The 21128-nt window shown below is 40.9% G+C and overlaps 1 protein-coding gene across 2 annotated transcripts; it reads left to right on the top strand.

The window, feature by feature from the left end:
• On the top strand, nt 1–18607 carry LOC121195298 (endophilin-B2-like). 2 transcript variants are annotated; one of them, XM_041058684.1, is made up of 11 exons: nt 1–157; nt 2666–2807; nt 4402–4530; nt 5475–5608; nt 5819–5911; nt 7212–7274; nt 10565–10588; nt 10714–10803; nt 12314–12414; nt 14901–15126; nt 16228–18607. In XM_041058684.1, exons 1-11 carry the CDS (start codon nt 95–97, stop codon nt 16333–16335), a joined length of 1173 nt encoding a protein of 390 aa, XP_040914618.1. In that variant the 5' UTR covers nt 1–94; the 3' UTR covers nt 16336–18607. The 2 variants fall into 2 exon arrangements, with proteins under 2 accessions (XP_040914618.1, XP_040914619.1); XM_041058685.1 differs by lacking the exon at nt 7212–7274.
• Nucleotides 18608–21128: the final 2521 nt, after the last annotated feature.

Here is a 21128-nt window from a genome sequence, read left to right as displayed (position 1 = left end):
TCCGCTGCTGCTACATCATCTCAGCTGATCCAGAGGATTTCCTCTACGGGGAAACAAACAAGCCCTGCCTGTATGCCCAGCTCAGCGCGGCACCATGGATTTCAACGTCAAAAAACTGGCATCCGATGCAGGGGTCTTCTTCACCCGGGCTGTGCAGGTAAGGCTCAGATCCCCGCAGAGACCGAGCATCCTCCGGCTGTAACGTAGATTGATCCCCCGTCACACTGCAACTGCATCCTGCGTGGATGAAATAAAATAGCTGTGGGGCCATGATGATCGATTTGTTCAACAAACAGACACACACTCAAAGCAGTGTATGATGTTATTACTGTGTATTTTTTGTGGAGGATCTGGATGAGCGCGGCCCTGCGGTGTAAACCGATAAAGGCTCGTCAAGCCTCGATCCATTATTGATGGCTGTGATCGAGTGTATTACCCATGTGACACAAGCTGACCCTACTCTCCTTCAACAACAGGGACAGGCTTCTTCATGGGTACAGCAGGAGCATTAGGCATTTTATTGTTTCATACATACATAAAAAACTGTCAATTAATTTTTTGTTTTCGTATAACTAGTAAAAACAGAACTACACCCTCTTACGAATCATTAGGGTTCATAGGTTGACCATTTATATACCGAATTCATCTAAACTCCCCATATATAAGTAAACAGTCTACGGTCATGTTGTATCATTAACATATTTGTGCCAATTAGCAAGAAAGCTTTGAAATACACGATTTTTCAAGGGAGTTCTTGCAAGGGCATGCAACAAATTCCCATTTTAGGCTGACAGCCTGTATTAAAGAAATGCAGGACTGTTATGACAGCTGGAACGGCGTTGGTTAGATCTGAGACACAGCTGTACAAGCATAAAATAAAATCATTAATAATAACAGTATTCACTTTTTGCAAGAGGGGTGTTTAATCAGAAAAGTGTTATCACCCACTCAGATTAATCTCTTAAAAGGATCCAAAAGCTCACACAGCAGGGAAGCCAGTGCATTGTTGATTCATTGGTGTCATAGCAGAAACAGTTTGAATCTGAAGATCCAAATCAACCATGGACGAATCCATCAATGCAAAAAGTTCAGATTGACTGTCTAGAGGTTGTCCAAAGGCATTTGCCGTGAAACCAGTGCCTGAAGAGGAAGTACAGGCGAGACATGCTGAGGCACAGTGTGTGCAAAAGCACATCCTGTACAGAGCTGTCATTTGTGACAGCTCTGTACAGGATACTGTTTGGAAAATGCTCACCATCACAGACGCAGCTTAAGGGTTTGAGTGGTAGAGTGTTAGAAGTTAGGCAGACAGCTTATTTTTAAAGTTTGAGTTGTATACCAATAAAAGAAAACATTAGTTATATGTTCATAGTGACAGAATTTATAAGCCATCTGAGAAGTTCTGGGGTGTTAGTCACTTGATGTGGTCCACAAAGCTACTGTCAGTCAGGGACTTCTTGGCAGCTGGTATATGACAGTGATGGTGAATTCATCAGTCATCTGTCTCTTTAAAGTCCAGCTGGCTGCTGCCTTCTGTCAGTCAGACATGGCAGCCAGAGAGAAATTCAGTCACCCTCTTAGACAGAGCCAGACCATCCTGGTGGTCTATCCAGTTCCCAAACCGTCACACTTAACCCACCATTACCACTCAAAGGGGAAGACATAACAATGGTAAACATAAGAGACATGCATGTGTATCTTCCCACCATCTACATGTAGAGGGTACTTAATTTATTTATTCATCAGTTTATTTAACATGGACAGTATACATTAATACTTCTGTAAAGGTCACAGAGTTAGCCAAAAGGCTATTTTTGCTTTTACTTGTTTGAACTATTTGTTTATTTGTAGCTTAAAAATTTTTTTAAGGAGGTTTATTTGTCCCCCAGAGAACACTGACAAGTCTCTTCTTCTGTAAAGTGTCCCACTCAGTGGACATGTTTGCCCACAGCCATGCTAGCAGCTCTGTGAGGCCGTACACAGGCACAGTGGTGATTTGAGTCAGTGCAAACATCAGCCTGCTAACATGCTAACAGTGACAGTGCTAACATGGTGATTTGAAGTGGGTGTAATGTTTACCATGTTCACCATCTTAGTTTAGCTGCTTGGTTAGCACAGTTGATAGAGCAAGAGACTCAGTCTCTCGGGGTTGCATTGTGGACTTGGTGGGAGTCACCCCCGTGACCTGGGCCCAGGTAAGTGGTAGACGATGACATGACCATCTTAGTTTAGGATGTTAGCATGCTAGCATTTGCTAATTAGCATTAAACAGCATACAGCTCGAGCTGATGGGAATCTTGTTAGTTTTGTAGGGTAGGGTGGTACTGGGTGAAAGGTCAGAGGATCACCAGAGTGATTACAATTCATCCTGAGTCTGAACCAAATTTCATCACAATTCATCCAGTGGTTGTTGAAACTATTTCATCAGTAAAACCACAAATATTGCTGGCTGCTAGCATGGCTAAAGACAAAGACAAACTTAAGTATTTTTTTTATGTAATGTGTTTTTGGCTATAATCTGTATCTATATACCAACATATTAAAGTAGCACTCTCAAACCTACATATGTCTACATGTTCCCCAACAAGTCAGTACACGTACACGTCCATTGTAACAGAAGTTATCTTCCTGATTGTGCACTCATGGCCCTGACTTGTCCCCCTAGTTCACAGAGGAGAAGCTGGGCCAGGCTGAGAAAACGGAGCTGGATCCTCACTTAGAGAACCTGATCACTCGGGCCGATGGCACCAAGAACTGGACCGAAAAGATCTTAAGACAAACAGAGGCGCTCCTGCAGCCCAACCCGAGTAAGTCCTGCTCAGTCTGTAGAAAGACACATGACCTCCCATCGAGACGTTACATCTCCTCACAACCGCCGTCATTATTATCCCATATGGAGTCTCAGAACCATCAAGCTTTTATGTCAAATATTTAACAGAATAAGTAACAAAAATTATGAAAATGTAAAAAAAGTATCATCTAATTTGAAGTGATTGTAAAATGCACCACTTCACATATACATGCAGAAATATATATTATAAATATATGATAAATATCTGTATGACTTGTCTCATAATTCCTCTTTGCAGCAGCTTAAACAAATGATGATGATGGTGATGTTTTGGATATAAATAATTTTGGATGTCCTGTGTCTTTCATTGATCCACCCACGTGTGCATAAACTGCAGCACAGACACAGCACAAACGTTCTGTGATATAAGCACAACACTTCTCTTGGTTGTACACAAACAGTTACACGTGTTCAGAATGAACTCTGGTGTTAATGTCTAAAGTCTGCTCTGTGTATTTGTCTCCTTCCACGCTCCAGTTGACCACACAGGTAAGTCTTGGACTCATTTGCCAAAGTGCTGTGTAAGGGAAGACTGTGTGAACTCCCTCTGCTCAGTCAAATGACCTACTGTGTGTGGTGTAGCACACACAAGTGCAACAATATGGTTAAGGTAGAAACTAAAGTGAATACACACTCAGTACGGACTGATAGATACAGACAGGTGTTGAATTACTAATGAGCTTGTATGTAGGACCACACCCACCAGCATTTGCTTGATTGGACACAGCCAGTGCTGCCTTCAGGTGTACTGGATATGCTAAAATAGCAGCAATTAAACCTGAAATGAAGCAGCTCAGGCATCGTGAAAGTCCACCAGAGTCACACCCAGACTCATTTTAACTCATTTTGTATTGTGTATGTATTATAATGACAAAACTGTAGACTTAAAAATTCTATAGCAATAATAACCTCAATAAAACATGTCGTATTTAGTTCCTCTTACAGATAATCCACTGATATTCAATATGTAAGAGTAAAGTTAGAAGGACAGAGGGTGGTGTGTATGGTAGTGTAACAGTGTTGTTGTTGTTGGCAAGGCAACGATCCACCCCAGCTCCCCGGGCACCTCACTAGGCAGCCCCCTGCCCCAGCGTCTCTAGTGCATGTGCATGCTTGTGTGTGTGTTCCGTTCACTTGGTGTGGGCAAAATGCAGAGAGTAATTTCCCCAGGAGGGATCAATAAAGTAATTAAAAATTAATGAACACTGTATCACCTGTACTAAATTGGTTCACGTGTCAGACTTAGCATAATGTACATATCTGCAACAGCTAATTTCATCTATACAACAACCAGCAGTAATGTCATACTCAGCACTGTGGTGCACTCATTTTCACTTTTTAACAGACACACAATTTAAAACACTAATTCTCTCCTATCAGTTGCCTTTTTCTTCCAGTCACTGTTAAGTTACTGTCAATGAAGGTCAATGAAAGCTTCCTTTGTATTTTTCACATTAAAGGTTTAAAAGCAAACCAAAAGCAGCTAAAAGCTTCTCATCCTGTTGATTTAATATGTACAAAAGTTGAGCTCTTTATCACTTGTCATGCAGGTGCTCGAATAGAAGAGTTCATCTATGACAAACTGGACAAGAAGCTTCCCTCCAAGATAACCAACGCAGAACTGCTGGGCCAGTACATGCTGGAAGCTGCCAGTGAATTTGGACCAGCGACGCCATATGGTCAGTGGAGCTGTCCCTGAAACTGATATTGCTTCAGTCAGTGAGACTGTGAGCTATTGTCTTATCATTGTCTGCTGCCGCTGCTGTCTCTTGTTGGTCCTGATGAAGTATTAAAGGGGCCGGGATGTAATTCTGAAGGAATTCAATTGTAATTATATAGTTTACAGACCATTAAAAGGCCCTCTGAAAAGCTCTCATGGAAGTAAACAGCACCTATGTTGATGTAATGATCACAATCATAAAACCCGTCAGTCTGTACCTGAAAGTGTTGACGTTTTCCAAAACCATGTGGGGTCAGGTTCAGTTTTCTGGGACAAGATCTTTAAAGTTAGAATGCTGAAGAGTTTCATTATGTTAAACTCTGTTTTTGATTCTGTTTACTTACCGGATTTATTCAGCTGTAGTGATTCACTGTTCAGTGTTTTCCTTCAGGAATTGTCGTTTTCGTTATTATTGGCAGACTCCACCTTAACCACACAGTAGGGATCCACAGGAAACAATGCAAGAGTGTAATGGACGTGATTCAGAAGTCACAGGAAACATTGAGCGTCGAGTCATGAGTTTATTTGGTGTTGCTCTGTGGGATGACACAGTTGGCTGTCTTCCTTATTAAAACAATATGATGGGATCATCTCAACAGCTGCTTCTGTCTACTGTTGTGACAGTAGTAACAGCTGATTGTGGGTTGTGTATTATTGAAATGCACTCAATGACCATCAGCAACTACAGTCAACACCAAGTCAACCAGCAATGAAAACTTAAAGCTGCAACAATTGATCATGTCGGTTGGACCCCTTGACGCTTGACCATCAGGCCAAAATATCCTCTTATACGCAAGAAATATCATCAGTCAGATGAGTGAGCTTTTCAAAGTCAGGCAGCAGTTGTCTGCAAAACTACAACTCATTGTACATGTGCGTATTTGTGTTTTGTGCTGATTTTAGGCAGCACCCTGATCACAGTTGGAGAGTACCAAAAGAAACTGGGAGGAGCAGAGCGCGAGTTCCTCCAAACCTCAGCCGCCACCTTCCTCACTCCACTGCGCAACTTCCTGGAAGGAGACTGGAGGACTATATCGGTAAGTCTGACTGATGGACAAATGGACTTACTAAGTCCTTGGTGCTTTGAGACATTCAGTCATATTAACACCATCTTAAGTAAGAGATGAATGTCTTGTGAAATGTCTCATCATACAGAGCTAATTTCCTTATTGTGCTTAAATAGATCGAAACCCAGTGTTTCAAGGTTTGTTCTCTGTTTCTGACTGGATCCTTCTTGTCCTGTGTAGAAAGAGAGGCGGCTCCTGGAGAATCGACGGCTGGATCTTGACATCTGCAAAGCGCGTCTGAAAAAAGCCAAGCAGGCAGAAGCCAAGGCGGCCGTGAGTTTCATCTTGTCGCTGTTGTTTACGTTGCCGCTTCTGTTCGCCTTTCTCCTCCCCCTCTGTTGTGTAATAGCATTTGAATTGCAGTAACCGTGAGAGCCACAGCAGCTAAACTGTACCGATAGTTTGGCAGTGCCTTCCACTTCTCAGGCAACAGTGATTATACTGAATAGCAAAGAGTGAAGACAGTGAAGTTGTGGGATATAAAACCGAAACAATGCGCTGAAAGGCACTAAAACACTTGAACTGCAGTGAACTGCTCTCTTCACCCTGTTGCCATTTAATCTTACTATCAACATAAAATAAAGTTGCTGCCAACATCTGCTATATTTATGTTAAATTTAAGGCCATTTTGATTTTCCTGTTTTTGATATCAGTATTAGAAAAAAAATGTAATTGTAAATGCAGTATTTTAATGGTACACACCCTTGTTAAAACATATAGAGAACAGATAAAAGTCAGGTAATAGCACTCAGGTAGAGGACTGGAGACATACATACACATCTATCAATCATGCATGGGCCTGTATCACAAACCAGGTTTAGCTTTGTCTGAACTCTCTTTAGGTCACCTGGTTTCCTGAGTTTTCCAGTCCAGCCATGTCAAAACAACCAAAAAAAGTATTATTATATACAGCATGTGGTCACTGGTCACTTACTTTTCTCTAGTAATTTTTTTTTCCTTTTGCTGCATAACACCAGAAAGCCCCCCCCCCCCAAAAAAAAAACAGATGGACAACAAAACAATCTCGCTTTGTGTTACAGGCCACTGCTCAGTACAGGGTTGTGCCTTTCAGAAACAGCAGGGGGCGACTCACAGCAGGGTGTTGATTGCTGTACTTGAAAGTACAGAGCTTTAGTTCTGGTTCAGATTAATCAATGAGCCTGAGAGAATTTTTTTTTTTTATTAAAAACATTATCTTCCCCTGTGATTACTAAACATCTCTAAGCTTCAGTTCTCATGTTTTATAGCAATCAATTATTCATAAATACACAATTCACAGGGATAGGGTGCTGCCTGGATGCTGTTTGTCTGGAGTTAACACATCTGTGAGCACTTTGTAACGGATGTCAGCAGACATGATAGATTATTTTGAATTACCATTTAAATCTTTTGGCTGTCAATTTGACCATGCCTCCTGCTTTGAACCTTTGAACTTGATCTGCACTTGTGTTTTTTTCTGCTCGGTGCTCTTTATGCTTGTTTGCATTTGGCTTCTAACTTTTGTTCTGCTTAATGTTTTGGAACTGCATGACTGTGCCAACATGTGTTTCCTCCTCCCTGCTCTTGTTTGTAGGCTGCACCTGATTTTCAGGAGACAAGGCCTCGAAATTATGTTCTTTCTGCCAGTGCATCTGCGGTAAGAATCCCCCAAAAAAAACAAAGATGCCACACATGTGGGGCCTTATGTCATTGAGCAGTAGCTAAGCTAACATGCTAATAGGAATACAGCACCTGAACACATAGGGAACTGACTTTTTGTGCCATCCACCATTAACAGCCTTGGTCTAGTATGACTGGTAGTTTATGGGAAACTCTTGACAGCCCACTATGAGCTGGGCTTGCTAAGTAAGAATCAGCAAAGGCAAAGTCATTCAACAAAGGTGTGCATAACACAACTGTACATGAAAACTGAGTTACTCTGTGCATTAGGGGAAAAAGCAGGGCACAGCTAGTTCTGAGAAACTGGGATATAAATGTGGTCAACATAAACACTGTCAAACCACAGAATAATCTTTAAAAGTTTCTTTCATGTGTAAAATGCCCCTGTACAGAGCCGCAGCCACTGTAGTCTGTAGGATAACTGTAATAACAAGTCACATGTCGGCAGATTAGCTTGCTAGCAATAGTGCTAGCTTGGGTTCCTCCCCCTTGTTAGTAGTGTGACCCTTGCCCAGCAGGTCGCAACAGTCCGATGAGAATCTCCAGGTAGTTTATAATGGCTACTTTTTTTTTTTCTTAAATATGATTGTTTATGATTTATTGTTTATAAAGGCTGTTTAACCGGCTGCTTTTCTAATACTTACTGCAACGTGTGGCTGGTCAGACTGTGGTAGCAGCAATGGTGCATGACCTTTGCAACATAAATATAATATTTAATTGACGCAAGCATGTTTCAGCATGTGCCATTTTTGTTAATGTTGTTTGAATTGGCTGAATGTTATTTGACACACGACCACAGGGCGTTTTGAACGAAGCACAGTTAAAGCTCCACAGCAGCATGAACTCAAACGACCCTGAAATGTCCCTGAAAAAGCCGTATTGAATTGTGTCGCAGAGCCGAAGACGCAACGGGGGGTCACCGGCAAGTCAGACGTATCATAAAGTTACCTAATAGGCTCTGCCCACACATGTGATTCAGAGGGACACTGCAGAATATTACTTTCTGTTTCAGCTGACCATATTACTAACTGCTGTACAATCTACTACAGTGTCACTACAGTAAAAATGCAGTAGGAACTGGTCATACAATACATCTGTGATTCCTGTGTGTTCATGTGTCTCAGCTGCTTTTGATTAAACTGTCAGAGCAGCTTCTGAGAATAGAGCAGTTCAAGACAGCACAGATTTGAACATGTCAAACTTTATGGCACAGCTTCAATCATGACAGACTCGGCAGCTTCTTTAAATGATAGCACTGGTTCTGTGTTGACTTGAAATGGTTTTATGGTTTGTGACTTTTATTTTTTTGACATTCAGTCAGTATGTGTTTCCTTGTGTTGGCTCCATAACTGAACCAGCTGCAAAGTGGCTGGGAAAGCTGGGATGTGGCGGCGGATCCCAGTGTGTCAGAGCAGAGGAAGGTTGTGCACATAAAACAACAGTAAATTAGAACCAGTACCTTGTCATCATGTGCTGTTTGTTTGTGGTGGTAGAAATGTCAGCAGCTGTTGTCAGTCTTCATTGTATGTTTTGTGGTAAATACTTGTTTCCCTTCCACCCCTTCTCCACCCAAAAAGGGCCTCAGTTTGCCATTTTGTTATCTTTCTCTTAAGTTGATATACCAGGGTCAAATTCTTTTTATTATATGGCCAGAAATAATAATAATAATAATTATAATAATAGAAAGACCCGAGGCCTTATCTCATTATGAAATTATACAGTTGTGTGGCCAGTTTCTAACCTTTAACTGTCAGAAATAAGAAATAACATGCTCTGTGTAAATGCTTTTAAAAATGTATTTCCCTTATAGTCTGCACCACTCATCCTGCGATTCTATTTTATTTTTGTTACCTAATATCCACCAACACATGGTCAGAGAAATATTACATTTCCACCTGAAAATATGAAATATCCCTTATGTAAAGTTTTTTTTTTTTAATAAAATTTGGGCAAGATGCTTTCTCGCAGTAACCTAAGTTTAACACCGGGGGGCACAATGCAATAGACGTTCACCAGCCTTCAGCATCTGCAGAAAGTAGAGAAAAGGTCAGTTTCAGTTCAGGCTGGTGGCCAAGGGTAGCAGCTGTAACACACAAACACGTTGCTCTGTAAACTTTCCTTTAAACACCATGGGTGAGGTCGAACCCTGGTTTTAAACATTCAGAGTGTCCCTGGCCTGAGACTTCGAGCGCAGATTATATGGAATTATATATATTTAAAAATAAAAGAAGAGGATTAGAGTTACTGCTGTGACAGCCACAGCAACACATGATTATTTTGTCCTTCTGGGAAACTCCACTCACTGTTGCGGTGCAGTAGTGTACTCCAGGGTGCACCGTGACATCATTGTTGGGCGTAAAACACCCAACACTCACATCTGTGCTGTGGGAATAACTTCTGATAAGTGAGCGGCAGTTGACACAGCTGTGCAGTTGTTGTTTTTTTTTTTTTTTTTTATTGGATTACTTTTTTTGTGTGAGATAAAAACTGAAGCACAGAAACAAAAATCTGTTAGATGCACCATTTAATAGGCCCATCTTAAGTCACTGTGTTGTAAAATGTTACCTTTGTTGAGCTGTTGTATGGTTTTTAAAATGTGGCTACAGCCCAAAATATACTGTGTGCATCAGCAGGGCTATTTTTAAAGCATCTGCTCTGTGGTTGATAAAGACATCACCCGATGGCCACAGAGGAGGAGGTCGGCTTTCGTGACCCCCACGGTTCATTTGCTAACGCTGATGCACTGAAATCATGTATGCTACGATGCATCACAGTCCAAATATGATCAGAAGTGGACTAAGGCTCAGGTATAGGCCAACCAACACAGGTATAGACACGGGCTAAGATGCAGATATCCAACCAGAACTCAAAACTCACCAATGGCAGGGAACAACATCAAATAGCCCCCTCTTGGGGCTGATCACAAAGGTGCTCTGTATATAGGCTCTGTTGTTTGATCCAGGGTTGTTGACCTGGGATCAGGGGGTTAAGATAGAGCGAATTTGCCATTAATCTGGTTGAACTCAGGTTAGAAACTGTCATTAAAACAAAAACTGAACTTTAACTAAACACAGTTTCTATAGATAAAGGATTTGCTGATGTTTGATGTTTTCCTGAATGTAGATTCAGCAGATCTGTTTACAGTGGTAATTCCCCTCATAGATTCAGACTGGCTACATGGAAGCACAGACATAGCTCACAGCTGTTTCTAATTTGAGTCTGAGAGTGATTCATGACTGTTTTCTTTTCTTTTCCTGCTTCTCTCAGCTTTTGAGTGAAGAAGTGGACAAAGTAAGTACCTTCACTAGTGTCACTTATTGTGTTTGTGTCTAAGTGCTCTACTGAAAGCATGATGCAGCCATATATTTTCTATTTTTTAAAATACTTTCTTTCCGTCCTTTCATTTCCACCTGCAGGCAGAGCACGAGCTTCGGGTTGCTCAGACTGAGTTCGACCGGCAAGCTGAGGTCACCAGGCTGCTGCTGGAAGGCATCAGCAGCACACATGTAAGTCTGTGATACCGGTCATGTGTCTCCCTGTCAGTGAGCACGTAGTGATGGGAGCTGGTTAGTCAGGGTGGCTAGACCATCATGTTCAGAGTAACAGCACAGAGGAAATGAGCAACACAAATTGCTCATTGAGAATTACTGAATACATGCAGAAGCTCAAAGCATGAACCCATGAGCTTCTTTTGTCATACTCATGAGATCTGACCCCCCCGACCCGGACCAAAACATCAGAGCAAGTCCACAACAGAATGAAAACAAAATCCGCCTTTTGGAGTGACCAAGTTAGAGCTCAGACGTCAGTCCAGTAGAGATGCTACGGAATGACTTGAAGAGAGCCACACACGTGAGACGTCCAAAGAATATGACAGAGCGAAAGCAGTTCTGTCAGGAAGAATGGGCTAAAAATTCCTCCTGAATGATGTGCAGGTCTGATCCACCGCTACAGGAAGCTCCTGGGTGAGGTTATTGCTGCCAAGCGGGTGTCAACCAGTTATTAATTCCAAGGGTTGACTTACTTTTTCCACTACTATTTTGACTGTGGAATGAATGTGTTCACTATGGACATGAAAGATCAGATTATTTTTTGTGTTATTATTTTAGGCACATTATATTTGTCAATACTCTTGGCTTAGATGAAGATCAGATCACATGACAAATTAAAGCAGAAAACCATGAAATTCCAAAAGGTTCACACACTTTTTCTTGCATATATATATATATATATATATATATATATATAGATAGATAGATAGATAGATAGATAGATAGATAGAGATATAGTTCTTGATTGGATTGGATTGGATATTATAACATAACTATATTACATAATAATTCTATGTAGGGATTTGATGTGGCGTGGGAGGACTTGGACCCTTGGCCTTATTACAAGTTCCAGCCAGTCATCTCTTAGCTCTGACAGGAAACCTGTCGAGGCGCCAGGAAGTTACAGATTGTGGTTGAGACATACTTGTGGTACATAACTCCCGGACCTCTTTGTCCAGATCAAACAAACAAGATGTGACGTGTTAAATTAATGAGTGTTAAAGATACCGGTAGGTGGATTTTGTTATTTTTGGTCCGTCGTTATGCTAAGCTGACCTCTTGCTAAGCGTATTTTTTGTTATGTCTGTCTCTTTGCTTACCTCATGGTACATTTTTTTGTACGTCCAAATGTCTGCAACCAATAAACGTAGGGAAAGGAAAGGACATGTGGAAGCAGACACTCATGCAAAAGAACAACTGTGACATTTAAAGGAACATTTTCATCATGTTTTCCACATTCACGCGTCAAGAGGCACATGTCAGTCAAAGTTGTGCGGGATACACTGTACGCATGTGACAGCACACACCGCAGTTAGACAGAGGAGCATTTCTGAGCTTTTGACAGAAATAAGGAAATCAGTTGGCTTTGATGTTGGTAACGTGTGGTTGCTGCAACGATAATGAAGCACCCTGTGGTTTTTGTATCGCGTTCGTTCTGAGATCACCTTTCCCTCTCTCCCTTCAGCTCAACCACCTGCGTTGTTTGCAAGATTTTGCAGAGGCTCAGGCCACTTACTACGCCCAGTGTCATCACTACATGCAGGACCTTCAGAGGGAGCTCAACAGGTGAGGATTCACTTCTGTGAGTGGCTTCAGGGTTAACAGTAGTAGAGGCTAACCTTTGAGTGTTTCTGGCACCTGGTTCCTCTCGTTATCACACAGCTGGAAGTGCTTATATCATTTGCAGATTACACATGTACTTGTGCTGCTTTTTTAGTGTGTCTGACCAAGCAAAACACCTGCAGTTCCCTAAACATCTCACATTCAAAAGGATTGAAACACATCAGCTTTGTTGTTTCTAACCGTCAGAGGCTCTAGATGTTCTCATTTGTGATCTCAGATGATCAAAAGTGATCTCAGACCTATTGTCAAATGTCAGATCTCTTTTCCCTACCTCAGTTTGGTTCAGGTCTTTCAGCGTATTATTCAGCTCAACCTCTGAAGAGCTCTTTTTTAGTATATGTAGATCACCTGTGTTTATAAGGGTGCCAGGTGTTTCAGATGCTATGTGATCAAACATCTTCTTTTTAAAAAAAGCTTTATTACTAAGACACCAGCAGCAATTACACAACTCTAACAAGTCTTTGTCTCCTCTAGCCACAGTGAGGTTGATTGGTCACAAGGTGGAGGACTCCAATAACAAACTCAAAGGGTAAAACAAAAGCAGGGGGCTACTACTCAGTTGCAACAAAGAGTTTCGTGGAGGTCGTTTTAACATGGCCGTTTTCAGTTTGTACTCTCCCACATGCTAAGGAAATGGTTAACACAAAATCCATGGCCTCTACGTCACAAAATCAGCTTTTATTTTCCTTTGTCTTGGAGTTGCCTGACCAGGCTTTTTCAGTTTCCCTCTCTATGACGTATTTGTTAACCCTGACCTCATTTTTCTAAATTTGTCCCTGCACAGTTCTCTTTTAGTTTAAATCCCGCTCAGAGAACAAAGCTGTTTCTATTCACATGCTTTACAGATGGATTTTCTTTTGTGGTTCAAGTTAAATGGCCTGACATGACTGCTTTCACCTCAGCTAAAAATTAATGTATTCTCCCCCATTTAGAAACAAGTGTCATGATGATTCTTTCTCAGCTCTCAAAGCTGATTCACACATAACCACATGGGAGTTTTTAATGCCATATGGTAAATCTATACACTATAAAAAGTCAAAATAAAAGTGGACCCAAACAGCTCCCTTATGGAACACTGCAAGCTGCCAGAAAAACGACATTTTAATTTTAGAAAATGTTTGCGCTGTGATGTTTGTGAGATATATCTGAAATTTTGCTGCATTTTCAACAAGTATTTCCATCTGATGGCTTTATGCAGCCATTAAAACACAGCATCTTGAGTTTGAATATTTCAGTGTAAACATCATATACCTTAAACAGTGTTAAACCCACATAAATGAATATTGAAGGGAAAAGGGCGGTGGGAACACTGAATGCAATTTCTACATATAGGATGGCTTACAGGCAGTGAACGTCGCCAAGTTTAAAACCAGGGTCAACAGGATCTTTGTCCAGCTATGTGCATGTAGATATTTACTGTGGTTAAAAACTGAAAACCACTGACAGAATCACATTCAGCGCTCTCGCCCCCTCCATTTTGTGATGGTTGTTGGGAAATGAGATGCCTTTTTTCTAAACAAGCGCAGATGTTTTCTGAGGACAGGCTATGGACTGGAGTCAAGGAGGGGAAAAAAAATCACCACAAACATGTTGCTGTGGTTGCTAACATGCTTGTACATATTAGACATCAACTCTATTTATTTATTTATTTATTTATTTAAGATATAAGCTATAAGATATCTACATATATACATATACATATACAATTATATGAGACATCCCAGGAGGTGACCAAGCCTGAGATAATTCAAAACCAAATACTCATGTTATAATTATATTTTGCAACATAAATATGAATTTAGTTTTAGTTTTTTTTTTTTTTTGTACAAGCTAAAATCAATAGCATGAAAATAAAATAGGAAGTCCAATTGATTTGATTTAGATACCCTGACTTCCTGTAGTGCCACCATGAGGTTTACACGTATGGTTTCGCATTTTCCTGCTAATTAGCAAATGTTGGCATGCTAATAAGCTAAATTAAGATGGCAACTGTGGTAAACATGCTTGTTGGCATTGTCACTATGTGCGTATTAGCATACTGACCTTAGCATGTAACTGTTCGTTGCTGGAGTTCTGCATCAGTTCAAGTAAATGATGATTCAGAGGACACAGAAGTCTCATGATGAAAAGATGATGTAAACGTGATTTACAAGCAAGAAGAATGCAAAAAATAGAACCAAGATTCATCAGAAAAGAAAGACAGGAATTCAAGTACATGCAAATTATAGATCTATTAAAACACCACAGAGCCAAGCTTCCATATCTGTTTTCACTTGTCTATGTGCAATAGGAGTATTTCAACATGGAGCTTCAAACTGGATATGATCACTGTATAATCTTTTTTGCAGGATTACATAAAAGCTTCAAATTATCAAGCTGAAAATCCACAATGGCTCATAGCCTTCTTTTGTTTTCCAAATTTCACGCAGATGTGCTAATGCTGCCAGTACCCTCCACTCCTCTGCTTCTGTCTGCCCCGACCCCGTCTCATCTGCTTTCCCGTCTGGGGCCACAGTCTCCTCCTTGTCCAGCCAAAGTCCCAGCACACTGGCTATGGAGCAGACTCAGCTCCCTGTCACAGGCACCAGAAAGGCCAAGGTCCTTTATGACTACGACGCCCACGATATCAGTGAGCTTTCTCTATTAGCTGATGAGGTACAGTAAGAAATTCTGACTCACCACACACTAATATCTTTGTTCCACAAGGCCCAATGTTTGACTCAATAACGGGAAGTAGTTTCTTGCTTTGTGACTGAGATGTACAGCGAATACTGTCAAGCTGGGCAGCCAAGAACACAATGAAGAAGACCCAAATGCACACACCCAAGACTGTCAGATGCTAATAATGTCCTTTATTAAACTAATTACTGGCAAAGAGTCTGTGGCCAGGCAACAAAACCAAAACAACTAAAACTCTTCCACACGTGGAGAAAAAGGCTCAGGAACAAAACTCAACAACAAGGCAAATGTCCTTACGGAGGCAAACTGGGTACAGAGGAATATCCAGAGACTAACACTGGGATACACAAAGGAGACAAAACCAGGAGGAGAACATGGGCAGGGAAACAGGCCAGGTAAAAACGCCACAAGAACAAAGGCAAGACAGCAGGTGCAAACACAAGTATAGGCACAGACTGCCAAGGAGAGAGGGGAACAATAAGACAGTATGATATACACAGGGGTAATGGGCAACAGGTGAATCCAATTAGAGCAGGGCAAACAATCTCATTCATCCATCCATCCATTTTCTATACGGCTTAATCCGTCAGGGTCCGTCCCAGCTGACTATGGGCGAGAGGTGGGGTACACCCTGGACTGGTCGCCAGTCAAGAGTTTGAAACAAACATGTCTTTATTCAGAGCAACAATGTCTTTGAGTTTGTCGGCATCCATCAGTTTAAATGTAAAACTGTAATCTGCCATAGCAAAGATGATCCAGAATTAGTGTACTGGCTGTATGATACACAAATGATGATTAAGTACCCAATTCTTGTATCTCTTCATCAGTGAAGAAATCTTGGCACAGGTGTTCAGGTCAAACAAACCAGTTGACCCACAACGTCTTCTGGTGACTAAAGCTGGCAGTAGCCTAGTCAGCAGTTATGACAGACACACACACGCAAAGGTTGGAGGAGGGAGATGATGCAAATATCACCACATGATGTGCAATGTATCCCTGTTTTCCTTTCATTTTGGCAAAATTGTCTCAAAATGTCTTCCTCGGTTTTTTTTTTTTGTTGTTTTTTTTTCTCTCCAGCTCATTACCGTATACACCGTACCAGGAATGGACCCTGATTGGTTGATTGGAGAACGAGGAAACGAAAAGGGAAAAGTCCCTGTCACTTACCTTGAACTGCTGAGCTGAACGGGCCAAACAACAGGACACACACACACAAACACAAAAACCTGTCTACTATCACATGTACATTTATTACACTTAGAGTATTTTGACACTTGACACTTATGCAAACCTGTGTGTGTGTGTGTGTGTGTGTGTGTGTGTGTGTGTGTGTGTGTGTGTGTGTGTGTGTGTGTGTGTGTGTGTGTGTGTGTGTGTGTTTGTGCGCGCTTGTGACCATTCCAGGCTTCCTCTTATTCCAATAAAATATATCCAGAGTGTGATGACGCCACAGTTAAAGCTACTCTCTTTCAGTTTTGTTAACGGTGCAGTTACATTACATATGTTTTTATCACAAAGAATTTAAGAAGGCATTCATAGACCTTGTATAATCCATTAAAAGATAATTCTGATTTATTACAACCTGGGTTTTATTTTTGTTGTTTGGACCATCCTCTCTATCTATGTTATTATAACGCTACACTCACCAAAGTAATCGCTGAGATCTGGGAAGACAATGATACGGCTCTGTGGCAAGTTCAATGGAGCAAGAAACACAATCAGTCAGAAAATTAGACAGGCCGTGAACGTGCAAACAGCTTAGCCTGACAGACTAAACCACATTCTAGAGAGTCAAAGGGTGCTGGTTTGTGGTTTGTAATGCAAATTACTACAAATCTATCAGTTTGTATAGTGTTACTGAACACCGTTCCCAAAAGCCCAAGACCACAGTGGTTAAGTGCTACCTAATTTGGAAGGAGGAGATGTGTGCATTGGCAGGCAGAGTGGCTGTGGCTAGTACAGACATGGCTGTAGTTAACAGCAGGACATGGTGCAGTAAGAGGTTGAAAAAACCATAACTGAAAAGAGCTTTGTTAGATGTCCTAAGGGTTGATTGAACGCAACTGGACTTCCTATTTGTAGTCCAGTCAATCAACCCTTAGGACACGATGACCTGGGTGAATGAGAACCTACACAGACACAGCTTTGTTAGATGTTATCTGGTCACTTCAGCGCGTTTGCGGCTGTAGTTTTTGTATGCAAACAAATTAGAAACATCCCCAGTCCGAGCTGGCGCTTACTTACAGAAGCTAGTGGCGCAGCGGGATAGTATCAGGACTCTCTGTTTGGAGGTAAAACTTAAAGTGACTTGGGGGTTTGTCTGACTGCTCGTGTTTCTTGACCTGTCAGATTTCTTTTATTACCAATGAACCCATATTTCCCAGTAACTGAAGTGGTGATTACAATTACAGAAAAAAAACTCAATGTGTACTAAACCAGAATTATCCTTTGTAGGAGTATCTGATAAATGATATCTGCTTATGTCCTCTTCTTTTTAATCTATTTTCCACTCTATAGTGTCCAGACATCAGCACTTCTTGTTTCATTATCTTTTCCTAAAACTCAGCAAAACAACAGTACATCTGCTGAGAAGGGCTTTAAACTAAAATGAAATAGAAATTAAGCATTTTTCCAATGTGCACCCTTGTTGTTGTAGAGCTGAAGCATACAGCTTGGGAAACTTGAAAGTTTCTGTTTCTGTATTTTTTTTAAATGTGGAACTTTTTACAAGTGTAGTGACTCTATCCTTGGCTGTTCGTGTGTGGAAAAACTACAGTATACAGTATGTGTTCCTGTAGAAGCCATTTGCTTTCAGATTGGTGGATGTGATCATGCTTAGTCATCATGTTGTAATGGTTAGCGGATAGTTTAAATGTGAATTTCTTCACCTCCCATGTGAAAAACGTGTTAAACTATAATGAAGTGAAACCTCAAAGAGGATTTTGAGGATTATTACAAAGTGACACTAGTCTGAGTTTACAGAGGCTAAAAAAATACACAGTGCAGACTGTGGTGTGGGTGGTGTAGGTGGAGAGAAAGCTAACAGAGGCCCCAGGGTAGCTAGCTTAGCTTAGAGAGATGACAAACAACAACATAATGGGGGATATTCTCGCTGCTAATTTATTCTACACTACTGAACATTGACCATACAATGCCAGGTCTCCATGACACTACATTCACTAGTCGTACATGAACAGTAGCACAAAGTTTTTTTTACTGTGGGAAAGCTCTCCAGATTTATGTTGTATTTGTTTGTATTTTAATGATCTTTGTGACCTTGTAATGTACTTTGATTCAAGTACTCAACACCCACACACTTTAAATTCATGTGACTGGCAGCATGCCACCTCCTCAAATGAGGAAATGCTCTCAACTTGCAAAGCGCAAAGGTCGAAGTTAAGCAAACTGATGGAAACATGCACCATTTGCTGAAAATAATTTCAAACTGTTTCGGGGGATGAAGCGTAGAAATAATAAGGAACAGTATGATACAGTTTGCTGTGATCAGTGTTGGCCCGAGGGCACATTCAGGGCAACTTACTCATCAACTTGAAAGAAAGTGGACTTTTGTATTACCCTAAATTTTGTGTTCAGTGATGCAAGCGCTTTATTTGGATGGTTTAGCTCACCAGTGACAGAGCAACAAGTGTGAGTCATGGCTGCATGTGATGTTGTAAGTCGCCAGTATGATTTCATATCCTCGCATGCAAACAAGAACTAGAGGACTAGATTAGCAGTGGCTTAGTGTCTCTGAGATGGATATTACTGATTCAAAAGGGATGATAGTGAATGTTTTTATGAGCCACCGGCTTTCCCTCTAGCGCCACCATCAGGCCTCATCCTCTGCTATGTAAGGAAAATTGAAAGCTGTCAGAATACCACTGTTGTTCTGAATGTAGCAGCATGTAGGCCGGACCCCCAAATGGAGGTTCATCCCAGGATGGTCATTAAAGTTATAATGTCGTTTTCAAACACGGATGACAGTGTAGTTATAGTATCTTTATCTTTAGCAATGTGACTTATTCACAAAGTGAAATACATTTGTACTGGGTTTAGATATGAGAGGGATTTGAAACAAATCATTTAGATGCTTAGAAAATACAACAATGGAGCTGAAGAGAAATACAGAATTAGCTACAGAGGACTTGCTGCTAGCTTGCACCCATCTCCCTCACCTGTGTTGTTATACCAGGAGGATGAGTCGGTTTAGCCTATAGCTAAAATTAGACCTCAGCCACATTCTTCGTTTCTCAGCTAACGGTCAAATACAGTGTTATAGGATTAACTGTTAGCTGGTCGCTTCGAATCGCATTTGATTGAATGCAGAATGAGACATCAAAAATCTTTACATGTTAATGTTTATGTTTTACAGGAAGAGGAAAGGGAGGCATTTTGATGTAAAATAGTTAAAAACGAGTGAACAATTAACACAGGGACACCGGATAAGAACTTGAAAATGTAGCTTGTATGCCAGTATGAACGGGGAATGGCAAAAGCAAAACCTCTTTCAGTGTTTAAGTGGACATGTGACTATTGTTTTAAGACAGACGTGTACCTATACTTTAACTGATATCATTTTAATGTACGCAATACACACACAGGAAGTGCGTCATCAGTCTGTCTGCTTGACTGCATTTTTTTGCCATGTGGCCAGCATTCCTGATGCCTGCTGAAATACACTCGAGTGTGACCACCATCACTGAGCTCTGCTCAGCAGGAGCTTCCTCTCTGATCTATCCCTCTTGTAACAACAGCAAAATCATCAGTTTGTCACTCTTTTGGTGTTTTTTTTTTAGTGTAGTGCTCAATGCAGCCTCTCTAGGACTCTAGCAATGCTTTGATGTTTGATCTTTGTTATAACTTATTGAATAGCTGAGGGTTGAAGTCTCTCTTTACCACGATTATACTAGTCTGACAAAGTAATCTTACCTCAAGAACGTGTAAATTAGCCTTTTTCCAGAGATTTCCACTGTTTGGAGTCTCCAGAAAAGGTTTGTAAGTGGACCCCATGAGTTATGATTTTTTTTTTCTTTTTCTTTTTTTTTGTTACACTGTTGAATATTCTTTTTCTTGCATAAACAGGCAACTCGACAAAGACCATGTTAAAACCAAGCTAGCTAACGAAGAACATATCAATTGTAGCATGCAAAATGTTGAAATTAGTCTATTGTAATTTGATAAAACACCCCATTTACTCTGTGTGTGTGTGTGAGTGAGTGAGTGAGTGTGTGTGTGGACGTGTGGGTAAATAAATTAAGGATTCCTTATCCCTTTCCAGTCACTTTTGATTTTGTGTGTTGTTACAGTACATTGCAGGAGGAGGTCACATTCTTGCTATTTTCCAATTTGTGGCCCCTGGTTTGTTGTATAATAAACATGCATGTGTGTTACAGTGATACGATTGTCTGCTCTTTGAATATCCACAAACACATGACTAATGAAAAGAGGTTTTTTTCTCTTTATTAAAGAATTAGTGGGGAAAAAAATTGAATGTTGTCTCATAGTAAATATTTAACTACTTACACATGCATCAGCCACAGAAAAATATTTATCTTAAGTCATATTTCTGGCCAACTGATGTAAGTCGAGAATTCACTCCATTTTAGCTTCCCTCTTAGTCTTAGCAGCTGCCCGCTATGGCCGAAAAATGACCTCACTTCCAGTTCAGTTTCATTCAGAAACAGCCTCAGCCATTTTCCATTTTATTTTCATTTTTCCGTAGAAGCCATTTCATTGTGGTGATGTGGTGATGCTTAGTCATCATGTTTTATTGGTTTGGTGTATGGTGAATCAGGATGGAGCCCAACTCAACCTCGACTGTTGACATAAAGCAAGATGGTAGTCTGACCCTACCATCTTTAGCCTCAGATCTCTGGTCTTGGTTTACAGGACTGGAACCTGACATGGGTTCTGCTGTTGTATTCCACCCCCCTCAAGGTTTGTCGTGTTCTTCTCTGTTCACCACATTTGTACAAAGT

This window comes from Toxotes jaculatrix, chromosome 16 (assembly GCF_017976425.1).
Source record: "Toxotes jaculatrix isolate fToxJac2 chromosome 16, fToxJac2.pri, whole genome shotgun sequence".
Classification (NCBI taxonomy): domain Eukaryota; kingdom Metazoa; phylum Chordata; class Actinopteri; family Toxotidae; genus Toxotes; species Toxotes jaculatrix.
This window is presented reverse-complemented; position numbering and strand designations above follow the sequence as displayed.